The following is a 21834-nucleotide window of genomic DNA, read 5'->3' as shown; positions in this document are numbered from 1 at the left end:
TGCTGTCAGTACATTCTACTAACCCTCTCTTAATCCTCAAGGTACAAGCTGAGCTTTAACAGGACTAACTCAAGCCACATCAGGAGAAAATGAGAGGAAAAAAAAAAAAAGAGTGAATGTCACTCAGTTTGGCTCTTGAAAAGAATTGGTTGCGTCTCTAAAAGGATGATGGAGCAGCAAAAGATGAGCGTGGAGGGAAATAGCACTGGTATGTTCCTACTTTTGACTTGTAAAATCTTTTCCACTGTTTTTTTGTGTGTCTTTTTTTAAAACCTAGACCATATACTTTCAGCGACTCATTTATCTCATCACCTGAGCACCCTTCTCTAGTTCCCTTCCAGACTAAACTGATAAGGAGGAACTTTTCTCTGGAGATCTGAGCAGATTGATGACGATGGGATGAACGTGTTATTTCCAATGCTTCCAAACTCCCGCTGCTTCTGGGAGGAGTAAACAGACTCAACCTAAAGGGCAAAAGTACATCTTTTTCAAGATTGGTAAAGAATAAATATTTCAAAATTATGCAAACACGTGCCACTCTTGCTCTTTAACTTCCATGCATATGGACTATTTACAGATTGAAAAAATACAGACTTGCTGTTTTTGTTCTTTTTATTTTCTTCTTTTTTTCCCCCTGAAATGTCTTTGCCCCATTTGCAATCAGTTCATCAATATTCAGCCATCCAGGCCAGGAGTTCACTAAATATTGCAGACACGATCGGGACAATTAAAGCTGTTGACATTTTTTTTCACACCTGTAACAAAGGAAAAAAAAAAAACTAAAAACAAAAGCCAAAAAAAGACAAAAGAAAAATCAAAACAGAACAGATTCACAAAAAAAAGAAGTTTAGAGGAGGGTTAAAATACAGGCCAGAAGGATGTATTTGTTTACAATGGATTTTTTCTGCTTTCTGAAGACTCCCTTCTGTTGCTAACAATACTGTAGTACACTTTCTTTGTATTACTCTACACTTTCTTTAAATATAATTTATTTTAAGATTTATTTGTTAAAGAAATACAGAAAAAAAAAAAGATGCAAAAGTGGTTGGTTGCCAAAGGAGAGGCGGCAGAAGGCCCTTGCTGCCCTGTTTAATTGCATCAGCGCTCTAGTTTGTCAAGATACTCAATAGTCCGTTGCTCTGGGACGTGTCCTCAATCCTCGATGTACTCCCACAGGTCCTTCTCATAGCCTTCATGTACGTGCTGTAGCAGCACTCTTCGTCTGCTCTCACAGTATCTATGGACACAGGAGAAATTTTAATGCAGACCACATTTACAGCAAGTGGGAAATAATCATAATTCTGTTCAGAGGAATATACGTTAATTATGTTAAGCTTTAACATTCAAAATGAACCATTGTTTTTGAAACAATGATAGAAGTTTAACAAAGATATCTACAATAGCTTTGCACGTCAAAACTTTAGATGCTCATTCAGACACATGCATGTGTTCTCGCTTTATGAAAGATGCAGAGAACCCCCCTGCTTTTTGTAGCCATCAAAGTCTCAGCATAAAAAGTGGCTCCATATTTTACCACTCTTCTTACCAGAAATGGCAGATTTGTCTTTATTTGTTGTTATCCATGCATGAACTTATCTTTTAGGTGAAATCTGCACATTTTTAAATGGCTTAAGGCAAGAGTCGAAACAGTAGCTCAACATTGATCATTTTCATTCCTTTTGTGTGTGTTTGGAGTCATTGCTCAGTGTCAAGCAGACCGATAATGATTGAATGTCAGGTAAATCCTGTAAGGTAAACGTAAATCCTCTAATATAGGCCAGGGCCTTTATTTCACTCAGGTACATCTTGGTCCAGGTCATTATTGGAAGGAGGCCAGAATTAGAGGCAGGCCTCTGTTTCTATTTGATCAAAACAGACTACCAGTGGAATTAACAAAAATGAGATTTTGTGTCTCTTTAAACCTATAAAATACTAGGTTCATTTATTGAAAAAGTACAGTTACCATAACGGTATACAGAACGTTATTCAGACATCTTCCAGGAGCTGCAATTTTTCTGCATGGCAATACAAAAAAAAAAAAAAAAGACACAATGGAATCTTGGCCAAACTGACTTGCGAAACAAAGTTTAAAAAACAAATTAATGGAAACTGTTCTGCCATCACAGCAAATTTTTATTTGAGGCAGGCTAAGTGGAAGTAGGCTACTAGTATCATACATTTCAAGGGAAATTCAGAACAATGAAGGCCAACGAAACTCTGTCATTTTAACGCTGCCTGGTTACCACCAGAGCTACCGGTAATCACATTTGTCTTTCAGATCAGAACGATTGTGTGGCTGGTTATACTCCTATAGCAGTGTGTATTAGTGAGCTTGAGGCAAACATTTTTGATTTATGCTTAACATTGAAGCGTGGTCTGCGGTATACACTGTCGGTCTAGATACGTCCGAGGCGATGAGGAAGTGGGGGCAAGTAGTTGACAACGGTGGGACATGAGGGCCAAAAAAGCGCGATCCAGGTGGAAAAAGGGTCCCAGCGTTCTCACGCACCTGGCTCTTCTAACTGGTCCAACTTCATGAGTTGTTTTCCACAATTTCGGTCGACCAAAACAAGCCGACCTCCTGTCTGCGCTAAGGATGGGACTTCCAATGCTAATGGCTTGGATTTTTTTTGTAAACTTTGCCCCCCTGTGGTACTTGTATGTTACTATCACAAGTTGTTGAGGACTGCCCAGGAACATTGTTGGTTCTAATTGTAGCCCCGGCCTGTATAGGAGTCCGGCCAGTATTTACCTCCGCCGACAGCCAGACAGGCCATTATTATAGACCCAGCTGCTAATGGAATACAGGCCAATATTAGAGGTTTTACGGTATTCTTCATTCCATTCACTTTGAGCAACAAACCCCTTGATATAATGAGTGAAGTGTATCCACAAGTTTGAAAGCTACACTTAATATTACTTAATAACTTAATATTTTAAAGCTACACAAAATATACGTCCTCTTATTGTGGTTAAATAGCAAAGTCTTTGTCTCATTTGATTTTAACATTTTTCCACCTGCTGATGCTGAATTCTTTGCTACAAACAGTTACACTGGCGTTCTGCCTGCATCCAGTTTACGATCATTGAGCCTTACTGGTTTCTAGATTATTCATGAAGTTTCCAACTACTTTCCTTTCAACTGATCGAACAAATTGCATCAGATGGACCATAACACTTGGACGGCGGTTATTGAACCAGATTATTGATCCCAGACCTACAATCCTCCTGCTTTCAGGAGGCTTGCATTAAAGGTACTTAATAGGATCATTAAATTAAGCAACTTAGACAATGCAAATTCTGTAAAGAAGAATGGTAAAATGCTGAATGATGCCAGAATCATGGTGATGGCAAACAAACAAACAAAAAATATGCTAAGAAGAGTCAAAGAGGCATTTGTAGATGCATAAATATTAGCTTAGACTTGGTTACCGAAATCTTTTTACAAATAATTTAAAATCCATTCTTCATATAATTAATCTACCCGAAAAAAAGAAAAATTTAATTGTTATTTAAATCAAAAGATTATGATATCCATGGCCATAATGGGTGCAAGATTCTGATTGGAAAAGCATTTTGCATACCTGTACTTATCTTGTACTTTCTGCTTGATGTCCTGCAAGGAATCCTGGGAGATATCTCGCTCTAAGTAGCCAGAAAGCACCTCGGTGGCGTTTTCCAGATCTGCCTGGTTGTTCTGGGGAACAGAAGTTACACTCAAAATGCTGAATAGCACTTTTTAGGAAAAAGATACATCTACTTCATATCAATAAAGACAGATTTTAAATCATGCTTTGGACTTATATGACTTTAAACTTTGCTGGTTGACATAATTAATACTGAGCAACACTTACCTCAAAAATAATGGACTGGTTGTTCTTCTTGAGGTAGAAGGCAAAGACGTAAGTGAACATGAGTGTGGAGCGGCATTGGCAAAGCACATCGACAGCCTTCTTCAGGAACTGCACTTCAATCCAAGACATGTTGTGCTGCTGCATCTCCTCCATCTTCTGCTTAACCTGAGCGTAGAGCTTGTGCTCAAAGCGCAGACTCTGCATGTGGTTCATGTAGCGGTTGCAGTAGAACAGGTACCTCTGCAAGGCTGCCCTGGAGCGCTGGGGAAAGAGTTTGGGACACTGACTTTTAAAGTTCATACAACAAATAAGTCTATACCACAGAAAATTACAGTTAATAATGGAAGGAAGGAAGGAAGGAAGGAAGGAAGGAAGGAAGGAAGGAAGGAAGGAAGGAAGGAAGGAAGGAAGGAAGGAAGGAAGGAAGGAAGGAAGGAAGGAAGGAAGGAAGGAAGGAAGGAAGGAAGGAAGGAAGGAAGGAAGGAAGGAAGGAAGGAGCTTAAAAAAACAGAAACTCTCAGAAACTGAAACATTTAGTAAGCTGTGAACAGCTGTGTGGAAAGACCTGGAAGTGTGACAGCTCCATCGTTAAAAGTTCACAAATATAAAACTCGAGAAAGATCTTGTGATTGAGTCCATAAATAGCACCATCATCAACAGATTGTGAAAAACTCTTAGGATAAAATTACTGTCACTGTTTGATGACATGAAGAGGCTTTGGAAAAGCAGAGAAAAGTTATTTCTACTTCCTTATTCAATGTGGTTTTTAAAATTATTTTTTTTTTTGTGTTTTTTGGAAAAGCTGCAAGGAGTATAAAAGCTATGAGCACACATGCTCCATGTATAAAACAAGCTTTAGAGGGAATTTCAGTGTTGCCATCATCCAATATAGGGAGCCACTGCTGATTCATAAGCAGAGCCTTACTGGTATTTGCAAGAGAAGTAATGCCTGAGTAGAGCACTAATCTCTATTCACTGGATTGCTGATAGTCCAGAAAAAAGTGAACCCACTGGCCGCCATATTGGTATTCCTCACTCCCCTGAAGATGCGCCATCTAATGTGCATGCAAAACCAAGCAGTTTGCCGGCTGAGGGAAGACGTTTCACAGGCAATTTCACAGTCCGTGAAAATCCATACATACGCTGATGTATCCTATACGTATAGTATGTAGCGTAACATTAGTCTGGCTATCTCAGACTGACTCGAAGATATTGACTGAGTTAACCATGGATATTGTATCTAACGTTAGAAAATAGAAAGCAGAGTAAATATTAAGTAATATTGTGAATTTTGTGATAATACTGTGAAAAGTCAATAATACTTCTTTGTAATGTAATACTTCTTTATGTGATTGACCTGTCATTTTTGTAGTATCTGTTGTATTTCTCATTTGAAAAGTTGTGCTGAAATATATTGCATGTTATATTGACGGAAAAAAAGCAAATCAAACATTTTTAGGCATCATGCATGCAGAACTTGAAAATGGGAAAAATAATATAGCATTAACAGACGTGTACTTGTAATTCAATCTTTATGTGAAATCTTGAAATTCGATGTAATACGTAATTATTACAACAATTTCAACAATACATGTACATTACATGTACATCAATTTAACACTTTTGGGACATCTGTATTATTGTGCTCCATAAACATAAATTTTATTGTGATGGATTTGTATAATGTTATATTATATGATTTATAGTCTTCTTAGTTACAGTAATCTACTTATGCTATGAAGCAGCCAGTGTGCGTCCAAGTGATGAATCTATCTTTATTTTAAAAGTCTTAAGCGCCCCTGAAAATGATATCATCGTTGTTCGATGCTGTAGCGCACATATTGTTTGCATTGTGACCGGTCTAACTAGGGAGTACCAATATGTCGGCCTGTGGCTTCACTCCACCACGTACTACCAACGGGCTGTCAGCAATCCAGTGAATAGAGATCAATGGAGTAGAGGGGCATGCTTGAACAGAAACTTGAATTGATCAAGGGGTCAAGTTTGGTCAGGGACTTTTTAAACTTCAAGGCGACAAGGATGTAGAATGCATTTGATGTCACTCTATTTAGAAATATAAAACACTTGAAAAGCTTTTTAAGTTATCACCAATATATTTAGCCGTGCTGCAAGGTGGAGCAGCAAAAGATGTGGAAGATGAGAAAAGTGGAGAGCATTACACAAAGCATTGCAAGACAAGTTAACAATAATCAGGCTAGAGTGCCTTTGTGTGTTAATGCCTTTCATAGAGCCAAGCTTTAACATTCCTCTGAGAGTAACCTGAAGCCCCTGTTTAAAAGCACCACTAACGGCTCGCTCTCCCACCGCTGATCGTTACCATCCACTTTATTGAAACGAAGCATACCAGAGTGACATTCCTGTCCTTCACATAGCTTCACATTTCTATACAATTAAAAATATTAGTATTTTGCACTAATATCTTTTATTAGTGTAAATCATTGATCTTTTTTTTTTAGTAACTCAATTGGTTCCCATTTAATAATGTATAAGATTTTGTTTATTTTATCAGTTTAGCTAAACATATAATTATGTATCACTTTTTTAACTTGGCATATTGTAATAAATATCTATTTAACCCTTCATGCTATGAAAATATCTTCAGCAAACTCCGGTACTTAAGCACATGGCTGCTTATGAATCGTTAGTTTGATCGATAATATAAGTCAATTTTAGATTTATTTATAAATTTGCATCCCTACTGTATCAAAAACAGCATTAAAATGACTGAGGGAAATGTGGACTTTGTTACCTCTTGGGCATCCCTGGCTGCCTTGGCGTCATCTTCATTGTAGCGGTTGCAGTTGTACCTGAAAGCATCAGTAGTTATAGGATATTTACCTGGACATTTCTATCAAAGTTTTAAATTAACTCAAATGGAGGGTAGTCCAGTGTCTGCACTCCTTGCATAATGACATGATCAAATGGGCTAAACTGTTGTTTCATATGGGGCTATGGGCTGGTTAGACTCCCCGCAGCAGTGTGTCGCAGTGAGCTTGACGCAGACATTTTTGATTTATGTTCAATTTAGAGCATGGTCTGGGCTATACGCTCTGGGTCTAGATACAGCCGAGGCGGAGAGTAAGTGGGGCCAAGTTTTGTCCGACAACGAAGGGACATGAAGGGGCATAGCAGGGATCCAGGTTGAAAAGGGGTCCCGGGGTTCTCGCGTGCCTCGATCTTCTAGCTGGTCCATCTTCACGAGTCGTTTTCCACAATTTCAGTCATAAAAACAAAACAGGCCAGCCTCCTGTCTGCGGTCAACTACAATTTGGGAGAGGTGCAGCAGCGTGTCTGCGAAGGGGGCAGAGACGTCTTTTTGTTCACTGCGACACCTACGCAGATGACCTAGTTTCGAAGTATAAATCAGCCTTTAGAGAATGGAAACTTTCTGATTTATTAATTTTCTACCGTTATACCAGGAATCACATTTAGACAAACATATTATGCATATTTAATAATGTAAAAAAACTATGATTTAAGTTCTTACCAGGCAGAGCCGTGAGGTTCCCATGGGCCCAAGCAGACCCAACAGAACTCAGCTTTGCAGTTCTGATTGCGGCAAACCATGTGGTTGCAGCCGCCATCCTTCTCAATGGTCACATGACATTTGGGGCACTCCTGTAAAGGTAAGGTGAACACTGTGTTGTACTTCGGCTGGAGAACAGGTATTTAATCAGAAAAGTACTTCTTACTGGCTGTATACCTTGGTGTTTGCTGCAATCCAGTTGGAGGTTTCACTGTCATCATCGCATTTCTTAATCCATTTTCTCAGCCACTGAAAATTAAACATATAAAAGCACAAATAAGAAAATGCAGTTTTGATTAAGCGCTGGAATCTTGCACAAGATAATCTTTTATGAATTTATTGTTGCATTGTCATTCACCATACCTTACACTTCACAGGGTCATGCCAGTTCTCTCCACAATTGAAACTGCGAAAACAACATGTCTATCAACCCAAATTTCAAAAACATAACAAGCGGCAAATCTGTGACAGTGTACCAACCAGAACTGGCGGCCACACTTGCATCTCACTGGCTTGGCATCTGGATATTGGACTTTGACAACATGATGGCAGTCCGGTGCAGGGCACCACTTTAACAGTCGATTGCACTTTAAAGTGAAGTTAGAATAAGATTTTTTTTAAAGTTTGTCTTATAAATAGTCACTTAAACGATGACTTTAAACTTTAGCCAAATCACGCTACAAAGGATAAAATCTGAGTCAAGTTGCATAAAGCTTGGTACAAACGTAGTGATGTGGTTATTTAGTATAAAGGCCATTCAGAATACATTTATTGAAAGGGGGAAAAAAAGATTCAAAAAGAAGTTATCAGGCTTTTAAACTCAGGGAAAGGTAAATGCTAGAGGACATACCAAACCACAGTATCAACCAATAAGGACTAACAAATATAATACCTTATGCATTTTTTTTGCATTAATCAATTCTTGATATTTTTAGGCTAACCAAATCCTTTAACATCTGCATACGCTCACTGCTTGGCATCACTTGTTGCACTACATGTGGCAGCTATTCTTCACGTGAACAAGATTCAAGAGGGTCTAATTGTGTTGTTGATGCTTTTTGATTTAAATTTTTCCCCCTTCTTCATTTCCTTTAATTTTTCTCTTCTTTTTAGTCATTTTATTTTTTCCTGTCAAAAACATTCTTTCCATTTTATATCAAACAAGAAAGCTTACCTCTACAAAACTATTTGTGATTAAATGCTGGTACTTCAACTTGACTTTTGAATCCGTTATGAGGCGCCTGTGGAAATATAGAATAATAAAATATTTTACATTAAAACAATAAAAAGGTTGTACATTGAATACACCAACATACACACATATATATTTTTGAAGAAGTGATTGCAAAGTTTATTAGCAAATTAAGATTTAAGCTGTGAAATATTCGGACACATTAGCGTGCTTGGCTGCACAGTAGTAGTTAAACACTGCTGGATTCTTTTCAAGCAAAGTCCAAAAAACTTGTGATAAAATCAAGGACGCCATAAGAGCCAACACAGTGGCTTTATCACACTTCAGTGATCCTTATTAATAAAAAAGAAAAATTTAAATACATGGAAACAGAGAAAAGACGGACACAATCATAAGACTATATCCGTGCCAGAGCAAAAAGCAGTGATCATCTGTCCGACAGGTCAGTTAACCGAGTGCAATATAAAGTCCACTATACAGTCCCCACTCTGCATAGAGGGTAGGGCAGACATTCAGACACAGCTTATGTTTATGGAAATCAAAATAAAGCGAACAAAGAGTTACTGGAGGAAGGGGTATGAAGAAGTTTCATTCATCTTTTGATCTTATATGCATCTTTTGATACTTATAATGCTGGAAGGTTTATATTTAAGGTAGACTAAAAAATTGCAAGTGCTGAGTGAACCACTTGAAATTGAATAGAAATGATTTCATCAGACAAAGACAAAATAAGCAAAAGGGGGAAAGCAAAAAAACACAGAGGAAAGATTCTGTTTAGAAGAGGCTTGAAGAACAGGCTAGATATGATTTTATCTTTTGACAAACATCCTTATGATTGTCCTCAAATTGGGGTGGCAATTTGAGACCTCTCCCTGATCCACAGTAAACAGAGATGTGCATAAACACAATGACAGTTCCTTATAGTGCTGTAAAGATCTGTCTGCACCCACAGACATGTCAAAATCAGAGTTTGATTTTGTCATTTCAGAACTAGTGCAAAGGTGCAAAGACAGTTATCAAACACTTTTGTGCCAGTTACTATTTCCTATTACATCAGATTTATTTTAGGCTTATTCTATTGCTTAGGAAACACTTGTTAAATAAAAAGCTAACACAAAGAGCTGTGGATTATAATTTCTCTAATCATAATGTTCTAAAGAAAATCTATCTACAACTTCAATAAAAAGGCAAAACTTTGCACATGTCGTATCTTAATATTACCAGCTACTTTGCCTGATTTTAAAATTGATATTAATTTTACTTAGGAAACATCAAGTACATCAAACTATTAAGTCTGTGGTGATGTAGTTTATTAGCTACATCATGAAGTCATAAGCTACATGTAATGACCACTACTGAATAACAATCAATAATTAAAATGACCAAAATACTCACATGACTGTGTTGTCATCAACCAAAATGTCACAACTATGAGCAGGACAAGAAATGGTCTGAGAAGGAAGCATAGGAGGAAAATCATTAGTAGGCATCAAAAACCATAAAGATCATTTTAACGATCAAGAGCGATATCAACTTTATTAGATGTATTGTTTTATCTAACAGAGTAGAGATACTTTAATTCTATTAAACAACAGTCTTTAAATATGCATCCTTGATGCATAAAACATTAAAAAAACAACAAAAATAAAATTAGTTGCATAAAAACAGGGCATCTTGAAAGTATTTTATTTTCTTTTAAGTATATCCATCAAAGAAACTGTGGTAAAATCAATGTTCTTTTATTTCTGCTCAATTGTACTAAAAATGTAATAATTAAATTCAGCATCTCTAATCAAAAAAGAGAAAGTAGTATTAGCTAAAGAAATTGGTATACTAATCTCTGTTAAGAAAGACTTGATCAGTCAATCACAAAAAAATGCATTTTAAAATGGTACCTGTCCCATTCCTTCTTCTATGATTTTGGTAGTCAGATAATCCCCCCAGCACTGCATGCAGAACTTGTGTCCACACTCCAGGCCTGTAAAGTACTGAGAAAAAAATAAAAGAAATTCAACAGTTAAAACATGCAACATTAGGCTACCTTCACACAGCAACTCTTGATGCTCAGTTCTGATTTTTTTTTGCTGCAATCTTTTTTAATTTTTCTATTTCTGCTTCACTTGCACGTAAATGCATCTGCCATCAGACTTCTGCCTAAACTGTTCAAGAAATCTAAGGGACCAATGTGTGCAGAAGAATGTAGGTACCACACAGCAGCTAACTGTCAATAAAGCCACAAACCAATAAAAATACATATGGTGCCAGTGTCTGTGCTTTTACTGGACTTTTGGGCAAACAGAACTTTATCATTATCATGACCACATCATAGTGATATGAAAGAAGAGGAAAATTAACATCCAACAATGAACAACAGCCTTTATTATAGCAGTTTCTGCTACTTAGAGCTGAATGGTTTTCCAAACAATATATCAAAATTGGGCTTTTTTTGTAGCCTAAATTGTGATTGAAATTATATTCTGATTCTCCTTTGAACTAACCAAAAGCATGAAGAGGTTTTACACTGGGCTTTCATTATTTTCATGACCTTGAAAGCTTGCTTATTTAGAGTGAATTGTTGCAGGACTTTACCGTTACTGCTGAGTAGAAATGGTCTTACTTATTGACATGAATCTGTGTGCTAGCTGCTACTCTCTTCCCTTGACTTAGCGCCCGCTACAAGGGCTGGAGTGAGAAAGTTAGTGCCTTACTCATCTTAAATGTAACTTGACAAAATTGAATGCATCTGCAGTTTGAAAATGTTGTTCTCTAAAATTGGGATTACATTTTAAATACTATCAAATTGTATTATGTCTGATATGACCGCATATGCCTTCTATATGAGAGTGGCCTGAGAGGCTCATTATGCTTGAAGTTTTGTGAGGAAAATGAGCTGCCCGCCCGTCAACGCGTCTGCAGCATTTATACTATGCTTTTTCACAAGATGTAAGCTGACACCACCACACTACACGAGGAAGTACAAAACACAGCCGTATACAACTTTACCAAAGCCTCATCATCCTATTTGAGAGGGACGGTCATTTATTTCCTGAAGTTTTTTCCCCTCAATGTGTTAATAGTGGTGATATTTAACAGCAAAATCATGGGACATCTGTAGATGATTACATTTACGAACCCTTGCCAGCGCACGCTCCTGCTGTACGGTTTTCTGTACGGCTCTGTCCGCGTAGTTACAAGTTTTCCTAGGTGCTCCAGGTGGAAATTCTGTCCGCACAGATTTCACGCGGAGGGGTATGGGGCCCAAAATTATGTAATATGGCCGCGCAAACCTCGTGAACGATTTCAGCATAAATCAAGCTTAAGTCATTAACAAGAGGCAAACTGTTCAGAAAAAAACTGTTCTTCAAAATGTAAAGTTATGCCAAAATAAATAACATTTATAATAATTTAGATCAAAACGGAGTGGAAGTGGAAATTATTTGTTAACATCTTAAAACAAATGACAAAATGAATCTTTTTAAGAAAAAGGTTGTTTGTAACTCACACTACTAGCACTTAATATTGATTCAATTTCCATAAAAGCTTGGCTTTGGCAGAAAAATTCTCATTTGTATTTACTCCTTTATTAAGCTAGCAAACCACACTGAGGTAAATAGGAGTGAAATCCTAAATATATTCATTGCCTTTTAGGGTTTCAGAGGTTCCGTTAACATTATTAGGACAGTCAGTTCATGTTATCCATCCACCCATCCATCCATCTTCTTCCACTTAGCCGGGGTCGGGTCGCGGGGGTAGCAGCTTCAGTAGGGAGGCCCAACCTCTTGGGCCAGCTCCTCTGGGGAAAATCCCAAGGTGCTCCCAGGCCAGCCGAGAAACATAGTTCCTTCAGCGTGCCCTGGATCTCCCCCTGGGCTTACCCCCAGTGGGACATGCCAGGAAAACCTCACCAGGGAGAAGTCCAGGATGCATCCTAATCAGATGCCCGAGCCACTGCAACTGGCTCCTCTTAATGTGGAGGAGCAGCAGCTCTACTCAGAGTCCTCCCCAGATGACTGAACTCCTCCCCCTATCTCTAAGGGAGAGCCCAGACACACTATGGAGTAAACTCCTTTCAGTCGCTTGTATGAGGAACCTGGCAGTTCATATCTCTGACAAACTAAATGTTTTCATATTTTGGTACCTGTGCATATACTCAAACACAGGAACAAAGTTTTTCATGTATTCCACTACAAAGAAGGGCTAGCAATGAGAAGAAATTATGCATTATGTCAGAATCCTCCCTAAATCTTAAGATTTTTCTTTTTACTGTTTTAAATTAGAGAACATCACCTCCACTGACAAATTGGTGTAAGGATGACTAGTATTGATTTAGAAAATGCACCCATTTCTTGACCAATTCAAGTATTCACATTAAAACAAAACATATTTCCAGCTCTTATTTGGGATAATAAATTTATAAACAACATTATTACAATTGGATTGGTCATAATGCTACTTTAAAGTTTGTGGTAGACTTTAGTGCTGGAGCAGATGTTCTTTGGAGGATTTAGAGTTAAATAAATCTTAAGCTTGGTTTCCTCTCATCTTCTCAGATGAAACAGAAGCTTAAGATTGTCCTTAGTTGAGTAGCTGGTTCATAAACACTGATTAAATACAGTAGCCATCTTACTTAAAACTTTCCACTTGACCCAAATACCACTCATTTTTGCTTTTTAGAGATAACCACAGTTTTTCAAGCTGATTTTGCAGGTTATTAGTGAAGCAAACTGCTTGGGTAGAGGAAGCCATTTGGCTGGTTTACAGACATGGTGCTTATAGCTAATTAAGGCCAAGTCCACACAAAACCGAACATGGTACATTTTCATAAAAGGCTTGGAAAAACGACGTGCCCACACAGGTGTACACAGCACCAATAATGACCCAACTGTACATATGCTTGGCCCTTTAGAGGCCATTAGTCACCCCCACAAAATCACTGACAAACCACTACGCATGTGCAGACATCTCATGCGAGGCAAACACAACAAAATGACGACAAAGAGACATGTGTTACAAAAGGGGCTAAAGCTATGACGTAACTGTTAAGGCCAATTTATGCTTGTGACGCATAACCTCTGCAACCGTAAAATCTGCCTCTGTGCGCGACCACGCACCCCAGCAGAGGTTCTGCAACCGTCGTCGCACACCTAAAAAAAATCCTGACTATGCGTCGGACGGTCGCAAACCCACACAGACCTCAAGCAGAAGTGTGCAGACAAAAAGCAGTTGTGATTGGTCCTTGGTTCACCTTTCCGGCTGTCTGTGTGGTCATCCTTCTCAATTCGGTGCCGGGACGCACCATTTTAAAAAAACCGAGGAACAACTATAATGGACAACTACGACAAAAGGTTAATTGTCGAGGTTCGGAAGTACAACCACTTGTATGATGCCTCAGACATTCGCGATTTCTCGAATAGTTTCCCTCTTGCGCTTAGACGGGAAACTGCTGTGCGTCCCTAGAAATTCCAGACCAACGGTGCAGAAGCAGCAAAACTGGTGTGCGACCAGACCCAAGCGACATTTGATGTGTGCGGTTGCAGAAGTCTAATCTGCCTTTTGGAAAACGGATGTACGCACTGAAACATAAAACCGGTCATTTCAAAGTTTTCCGCTCTGAGATCTGGTTTCTAAAATTGATGGTCACCCAAAAAGACAGACTCGTTTGGATGCACAGCCTAAAATCACCTTTGTACAAATACCTAATCTTGTCTCTGTTATATTTGTCTGTAGTGATTTAGATACAGGTCCTCTTAATTTATTAATATAAAACATGATACCTTTCTGACATACTTGGTTTTGTCCTCAATTTAAAATAAAATAAGCACCTAATACTAGGATTTTGAAGTACATCAACCGACATTGAAAATAAACTGCTTCATATTTGCATAAATGTGTTAGAAACAAAATAATTTCAAAATCAACAAATGCTTTCAAATCGTGAACAATTGCCTGCCTTAACAGCCAAACAAAGTGTATTTGAATAATAAAATGGCTTTCTACCATTTTGTTTTAACCGTTACTGGAACAAAGTTCGGATATTTTTTTGGATGTTTTTATTTTATCCAACAAATGCTTCTAATCTTTTATATGGTGATTCTAAAAAAATAAATAAAGCAAGATAAATGCATCTTAAACAAAAAAAAATATTAGGTTAGGAAATATTATTTAATACTTCACTCAAAATATTCCACATCTAAAAAGGTGGAATTCAGCACAGTGCTGATTCAGCTATGCAACTCACCGAGTTGGGGAAATTTAGGTAGCAGATCTGACAAGGCATGTCTTGTGCCGCTGATCTAGTGTTCATTGGAGCACGGATCCGAGGCTTCTTGCTGGGGTTGATCACATGACACTCCGAGAAAAGCTTGTCCAGATTACCATCAAAGTATCTGTGATATTCAAACAAAAGACAGAGTTACAAAACATGTAAACATTCATGTTCAAGGAGTGCCTCTGTCATTCTTTATTTCTTGGCACCAAGTAACACCACAGCAGCAAATGGTCAGAGTAAATCACAGATTCCTACCTTTCCATAAGCTTTTCTTTATCCCAGTTGAAGTGGCTGAGAAGAATGCGCGTTATTGTTGCAGGATTCTAAAGGAGAGAAAAAAAGTGTTTTTACATTTTGGTTTTTCTGTTAATCAAAATGTTTATAATAAAGCAAGCTTCATTAAAAAAAGGCCAAAAAACATTTGCAGGGATTCGATTTCGCAATATTAAAGATAAACAGTACTAATGTTGTTTATCTTAAGTGTCTTTAAAAAATATGTGCTGATAAAAACACAACTCCAAACTGTGAAGAACACCACCTTGGGCAGTCAGCAGTTCGAACACATTTAGAGAATTTCTATCATATTGTTTATATAAACAATACTTTTTAGACTAGAACCAGTGCAACTAATGCAACATTAACCATTAGTTGTTTCTTGACACCCAGTATAAACTACTAGTTATAACAGACGTGGGGCTTTGTTGATTATAATAGAAAATCCCTTTATTGTCCCATAATAGGGAAATCACAAGGCATTACTTTAGTCAAGTGTATGGTATTACTTCTCAAGACAAAGATTACTTACATTTAGCAGCATTGCCCAAAAATTAACTAAATTATTTTTCACCAGAATATTCAACCGGCATGATGACACAAATACAGCTGTCCTGTTGAAGCAAAACTGATACTGTAATCATTTGACATACTGACACTTGTAATGTTGCCTTTCACACACATTAATCTGAAAACATCCAAGATGAAGATGGCAGACATTAAACACTTCTCTCAAAAGTATCACAACATATAAACATTAAAGTTGTCAAAGCTGGGCCACCTGCGGCGGCAACAAAAAAACTATAATTGTTCAGCACTGCAGTTTTCTGTCCTGATATTTATCAAAATATTATTTGTTACAATCCAAATGTTAGATGCCTTGTCGAATGTGACCATTTTTGGATGCAAATTAGAGAGTGGGGATCAGTAATTTATCAGGGATTGAGTTTTATGTTGATCTGAAGATATATTATGGGTCTCCTGTCTCTGTATGCCACGTAGGGACAACAAAAACTTTGTTCAAGGTTGATTTCTGCTAATTTACTCAGTGGCTCTCGCATTTCTCAGATTTTCCATATAATACCTTCTAAAAACCCTAAAAACAAGACCACAAGCCCTTTTTCCCCTATAAAAGACTAAAATGTATGATTAGGGAGCATCACCTTAATCCAGTAGGAAACCTTAAAGCTTGAAGCCGTGTCCAATTGTCCGCACAAATCCCTGTGTAGGGCACTATATAGTGGTTAGGCCATTTTAAATGAGTGTTCAAACATCGAGTAGATCAAAATGTAGTGGACTCTATATTTCCCACAATGCACCTTGAAAAATAGTGAGAATCCATGGTCATTAGACGATCAGATATACCTCGGAGGGCTCTCCTTGCAAGACTGGCAAAAAATAACAAAGAAGGGCTCATGCACCGTGTGGGAAGGCGGAGTTACATGATCAACAAGGGGCGGAAAGTGGTGATCATCTGTTGGAACGGTCAGTTAACTGATTTCACTATAGGGTCCACTACATAGTCCCTGCTTTATATAGTTATTGAGGAATTTAGGGGTTAGAGCGGACATTCTTAAGCAGCCTGAGACATTCTATGAATCACCTACAATCTGTATGTCATTAATATTTTTCAAATAGATGCTGTATTTCATCAAACGCGATGTCTCTGAAAAAACAAGAAAGAAAATTTCAAACAGCAAAAAGTGTCTGCTCATTTTACTGTTGAACTGCTTTTCTCTCCATCTCCACATTTCCAGGTTTTAAAATAGTTAAATGTCAGATATCCTAATAAATGTAGTTTCCACTATGTACTTTTATATTAAAGGAGAAATTCCATTATTCAAAACTATTGCCATACTGGGCTGCTATTTATATTTGCAATTCATCTTCTGATAATTGTTAACATGAAAGCATGGTATGGGAATGCCCTCTGATTTGATCAATCAGTACAATGAGAGCACTCTGGCTCTTCAAACTTTCCTAAACTCACATAAGTTTAGGAAACTGAATGAATTGTTTGAGTAAATTGAACTGTATAAAGACCCTGAAAATAGGCTTTATTTTTTTTTCTTTAAATTTATAATAAAATGTAAAAAAATATTACATTCCGCAGGCATTTTTAACATCAATTTAAGTATAAAATTAATATTTCTTTATTCACTTATTCTTTATTTTGGAATATTTTCATCACTGGTGAAATACACGTGTTCTTAAATGCTATTTGAAATCAGCAAAGGACTAGGAAAATAATATAGTAATTGATGAAAAAGAAGAAAATGTACAATGTTTGATTCTGTAGTTTAAAATTTCCCCTTTACCAATTCCCAGCGCAACTGTTCGCACATATTGCCATTTCATCCTGTTAACCCAAACATATAAACAAGCCATTATATACCTTTATAGAAGGGGTGGACAATAATTCAAAAACAATACATACATCACAATATAATCATATTAAGTAATGAGGATATGGCACTTCTGATATTTCAAGATGCATTACAGTCTATGATTACCATATTTTATTAACGGACTGAGGTTCCAGGTTTTATGTAGTTTTATGTGTTTTTAAAACAAATATTTCTAAGATGTAATACTGGATAAGCTTTATAAAAATAGTGAAATAATTGTCCAAAGTTTGTACAGGATTATACTGTGGGCATACATGGCAGTCTTCCCGAGTCCTTTATCTTTTATACAACTATCAAAAAAATATATTTTGTCGACTAAAATTAAGAAACATATTGTGATCTAAGATTTGCCATATCATCCACTAAACTATTTTGCATAGCTCTTAGTATATCTTGTTTTGCAGATAAGCATTTACAAGACTCATGTAGATCAATAGTCACAATATAAAATATACATGTTTGTCTACAAACCTCTGTAACACGGTAAAATCCATTTCCACTAGGTGATAAAATTAACTCCTGTGAAAGTTTTTAACTTCTGATTAATATTACAAGGACTTTAAACAAAAATGCAGAACCAGAGCAGAACTAGCATTATGAAAAGCAGCAATGAACAACAATGAACATCACTGGCTTTTTTTGGTTTGAATTTGTATTTCATAAGAAAAATAACATTAACATAGGTTATTCTGCACAATATCGTATGTAACATAATGTAAATTACTGCTTTAATGTTATTAACTGAAACTGTATCAAAGAATAGTTATCTTTTTGTCAGAAAATGATATTGAGCCCATAAAAAAAGATTGTAATGAATAATCCACAGCTTTTTAATAGCCATGTCCGGAAAGGATAAGATGTCATTCGGAAGGGAAAGGAAAGATCCCTTTATATCCCCACAGTGGGGAAATTGGTCTGATGAGTTAACTCATCCCTAAGGGATGTGAAGTGCTGCCCCACTATGTAGAACATGGGGAGCAATCTAGGATTAATGGTCTTGTTTAAGGACCTACAGTGACAAGTGTGAAATTTGCAGCCTTTCCAGGTGGCCTCTCCATGTGTATATTCTTTATTCATGTCTAGCCAAGTTAGTCCGACATTTTGTTCCAACTATTTTTAATAATTCCAAGCAATACACTGTCAGTACTTGAATCATTACGTTTGAATATTAATACTATCCAAAAGAAAGCACTTACATTTCTACAGCATGAAAATGTCAAAAGGGCCAGTGCTGAATGGAAAGAAGGCATGCATTGTCACCTTTAACATATGTCAAGCTACGTGTGACCTATGTTATGAACCACGAATTAAAACGCCAGTTTACGGTAATAGAAAACTGAATGATTAATTAATTACGATATTTTTTCCCTCTATAAACTTAAATGAACCTAAGAGAGGAAATGGAGGCCTCAGTTGGCTCCGTGCTACAACGTTGATCTCTGCCAAGCTAATGCGAGACGGTTGGAGACGGTTATTTCACAAACAACTTTGATAAATACTGGTATTTAATGAGCATTTAATCACATTGGAAATGCTCGTTCACCATTATTTAACAAATATAGCTGATAACTTGCTAACTTACACAATGTCCAACTACCTCTTGGACAAACATCAAAATACTATGGCGGTAGTTAATGTGCACTACATAAAAAAGGGTCACATTTCAATTGATTAGTTAATCTCAATCTTTGCCTCGAAGAAGCTCACACATAATGTTAACTAAATCTGCAATTCAAAACGATGTGCTTCTTCAGCTAGCATAGCTTTAGAAGATGGCTAAGTAGCAAGTAGGCTAACATTAGCTTAGCAGTCGTAGCTGCCAACTTCTCAATGGGGATTAGACTACTTCCTGTAACCAAACTTCTATTTTAATTTATAGATTTAAAGCCATTTATAAAATTCTCCATCAAACTAAAATAGTAAAAAGAAGCAGAAACTTATAATAATTGAAAAATATTTTTAACATGTATTAATCTTCTGAATCTGTTACCTTTTACTAAGTTAACCACTACAAGGCTAGCTGCTAACGGCTATCGTCCGTGGCCTGTTAATGCTTCACAAAATCATGAACCCCGGTCTTTCCTGACGACGGTGCTCCACAATACCTACCTGGATGACCTCGTTGACCTCCCTGATACACTCCACCATATGCTGGAGGATCTGTTCGGCAGTTAAAACCTCGAAACGGTAGTCCTCCTCCTCTTCCTCCCCAGGACCGTGGCCACCTACACCAGTTTCGCCGCCCTCATCTCGCTCCCCACCGGCTACCACCGGATCAACCAACTCCACATCCCCGAGCTCCAGGGTGTCGTCGTCGGGCTCCACTTCGCCGCTGTCCTCGCTACATTCGTCTTCGTCGTCGTATTCATAGTTATAGCCCTCGTCTGAGTCCATCCCTAGGGTGTTTACCGTCTTACGACGAGTACACCTCGAGGTTGAAAACACCAGATATCGATGGCGGAACAATACGAAAACCAAAATTATCCGAGCCTGTTTTTCAGCTGCAGCGAAAATGACAACAAAACGTCGCAGCTGCTAAGCCAACAAAGAGGAGCAGCGTCACCAACTGACGACGGCCTTACGTCAGACAAACTAGAAAATTAAATGTGAAGAGATATGCAGTATTTTGATCTGAACCAAAGATTACTTCTTCTTCTTCTTATGAGATTTTATGGCGGTTGGCAAACTTGTGAAATGTGCATTACCGCCACCAACTGATATGGAGTAAAGCAAGGAAACAGGAAACGATTCACCCCCCCCAAAAAAAAAAAAAAAAAAAAAATACAATAAAATAACCTGTGTAACTTAAAACCACATAATACTAAATTATACTAAATTACATTTGCCCGTATAATTTTAATTTACTCTAGGTCATCGTACCTCTGCCAGTTTCTGATGGTCCCATTGGTCTTTCCATCATGCTTCCAACCATCTCCCAGTTCATATCTTTAACATCCAGATATTTTTCTGCAGCCTTCACTATTATTTTGATTTTTTCTGTTTTTTTTGTCGTCTGAGCAGTACAATTAATCACTTCCACCATGAAAAGAACAAAATTTGTCTTTTTAACAATTAGTGAGTCTTCATCAATTTTTGGAGATTTCTCTAGAGGTTTGAAATTTGCCGTGTGTTGAACTGTAGGTTTGGGTTTTTCTGACTGAGATGGGATCCTTTTTGCAGCTTCAGCATAAGTTATTCCAAGCTCAAATTTCATTTTTTTTATTTCTTCAGACCTTTTGCTTGCTTCACAGCCGCGATAAGCAGCAGTATGTTCTCCACCACAATTACAGCATTTTATTTTAGCTTCTTTTCCACATTTACCATATTCATGTTCTCCTGCACACCTTCCACACCTCTGTTTCCCTTTACAAACTGCTGCAATGTGTCCGAATTTTTGACATTTGAAACATCTCAATGGTGGTGGATTGTAGATTTTGACATTGTAACTGATGTAACCGATGAATACTTTGCTTGGTAATTGCTCTTCCTCGAATTTAATTAGTACAGATAAACTGTCAGATCTTTCTCCGTTTCTTGTTGTTTTTAACCGTTTTACTTCTTTTACTTTTGCACCGCTTATGTTTTCCAGAATCTCTTTTTCAGAAATTTTCAGAGGAACTCCTCCAATGACTCCCCTGCTGATCTTTTTGTTCTCCATTAGGCTGCACTGAACTCTTATCCCGTCAATTTTGTTAATACGTATTGCTTTGCCTTGCTGGGCGCTGTCTCTGCAGTTAATTAGCAGGTCTCCACTGTACAGAATTCTGGCACCTCTGACTTCTCCAACAAGTTTATTGATGGTTTTTGTTAAGTGAACCGGATTCCAGTTTGTAAAAGAGTCTGCCTGATTAACGACTTTGAATATGACTTTGAATTCATTTTGTTGTGCTGTGGAATGTATGGAATGATCATCACTGGATTGTTCTGAACTAGATTCCCCTTGAACTGATCTCTGTTTTTTCCGCTTTTTCTCATTTTTTGATGCTGCTATCTTCCAACCTTCATTGTCACTATTTCCCTCTTCCATCCCACAAGAATCGCTTCCTGTTTCCTCACTACTCACGGCCCAGGACATTTCTCCACAAGCAGAGCAGCTTCAAAACACGCGCCATGCACCAAACGACCAACGTTCCTCCAACCAAAGATTACTTTATGAATATATATATATATATATATATATATACACACAATATGTTATATATATTATTACATATATAATAATATATGTATAATTATTATATATTATCATATTTATATATATATATATATATATAATATACAGTATTATTATT

The 21834-nt window shown here is 37.3% G+C and overlaps 1 protein-coding gene across 1 annotated transcript; it reads right to left on the bottom strand.

The window, feature by feature from the left end:
• Positions 1 to 208: 208 nt before the first annotated feature.
• On the bottom strand, positions 209 to 20094 carry arih1 (ariadne ubiquitin-conjugating enzyme E2 binding protein homolog 1 (Drosophila)). Its single transcript, XM_038268866.1, has 14 exons — positions 19652 to 20094; positions 15117 to 15184; positions 14832 to 14979; positions 10489 to 10581; positions 9989 to 10044; positions 8576 to 8642; positions 7882 to 7988; positions 7765 to 7807; positions 7579 to 7650; positions 7363 to 7493; positions 6625 to 6682; positions 3855 to 4115; positions 3585 to 3697; positions 209 to 1237 (listed from the first exon to the last, which is right to left on the bottom strand). Exons 1-14 carry the CDS (start codon positions 19934 to 19936, stop codon positions 1153 to 1155), a joined length of 1587 nt encoding a protein of 528 aa, XP_038124794.1. The 5' UTR covers positions 19937 to 20094; the 3' UTR covers positions 209 to 1152.
• Between the last annotated feature and the right edge of the window lie 1740 nt (positions 20095 to 21834).

Source organism: Cyprinodon tularosa, unplaced genomic scaffold, assembly GCF_016077235.1.
Source record: "Cyprinodon tularosa strain WSP-4 unplaced genomic scaffold, ASM1607723v1 ctg71, whole genome shotgun sequence".
In the NCBI taxonomy this organism is placed as follows: Eukaryota; Metazoa; Chordata; class Actinopteri; order Cyprinodontiformes; family Cyprinodontidae; genus Cyprinodon; species Cyprinodon tularosa.
The sequence above is the reverse complement of the archived record's forward strand: the minus strand, read 5'-3'. Positions and strand labels throughout refer to the sequence as shown.

Excerpts from the sequence above, each read along its gene's own strand:
- arih1 (XM_038268866.1), bottom strand. The coding sequence starts at position 19,936 with ATGGACTCAGACGAGGGCTATAACTATGAATACGACGACGAAGACGAA. Across the intron at positions 15,185-19,651 it reads AGGTCAACGAGGTCATCCAG|AATCCTGCAACAATAACGCG; the intron begins GTAGGTATTGTG and ends TCTCTCCTTTAG. Across the intron at positions 10,582-14,831 it reads ACCTAAATTTCCCCAACTCG|TACTTTACAGGCCTGGAGTG; the intron begins GTGAGTTGCATA and ends TTTTTTTCTCAG.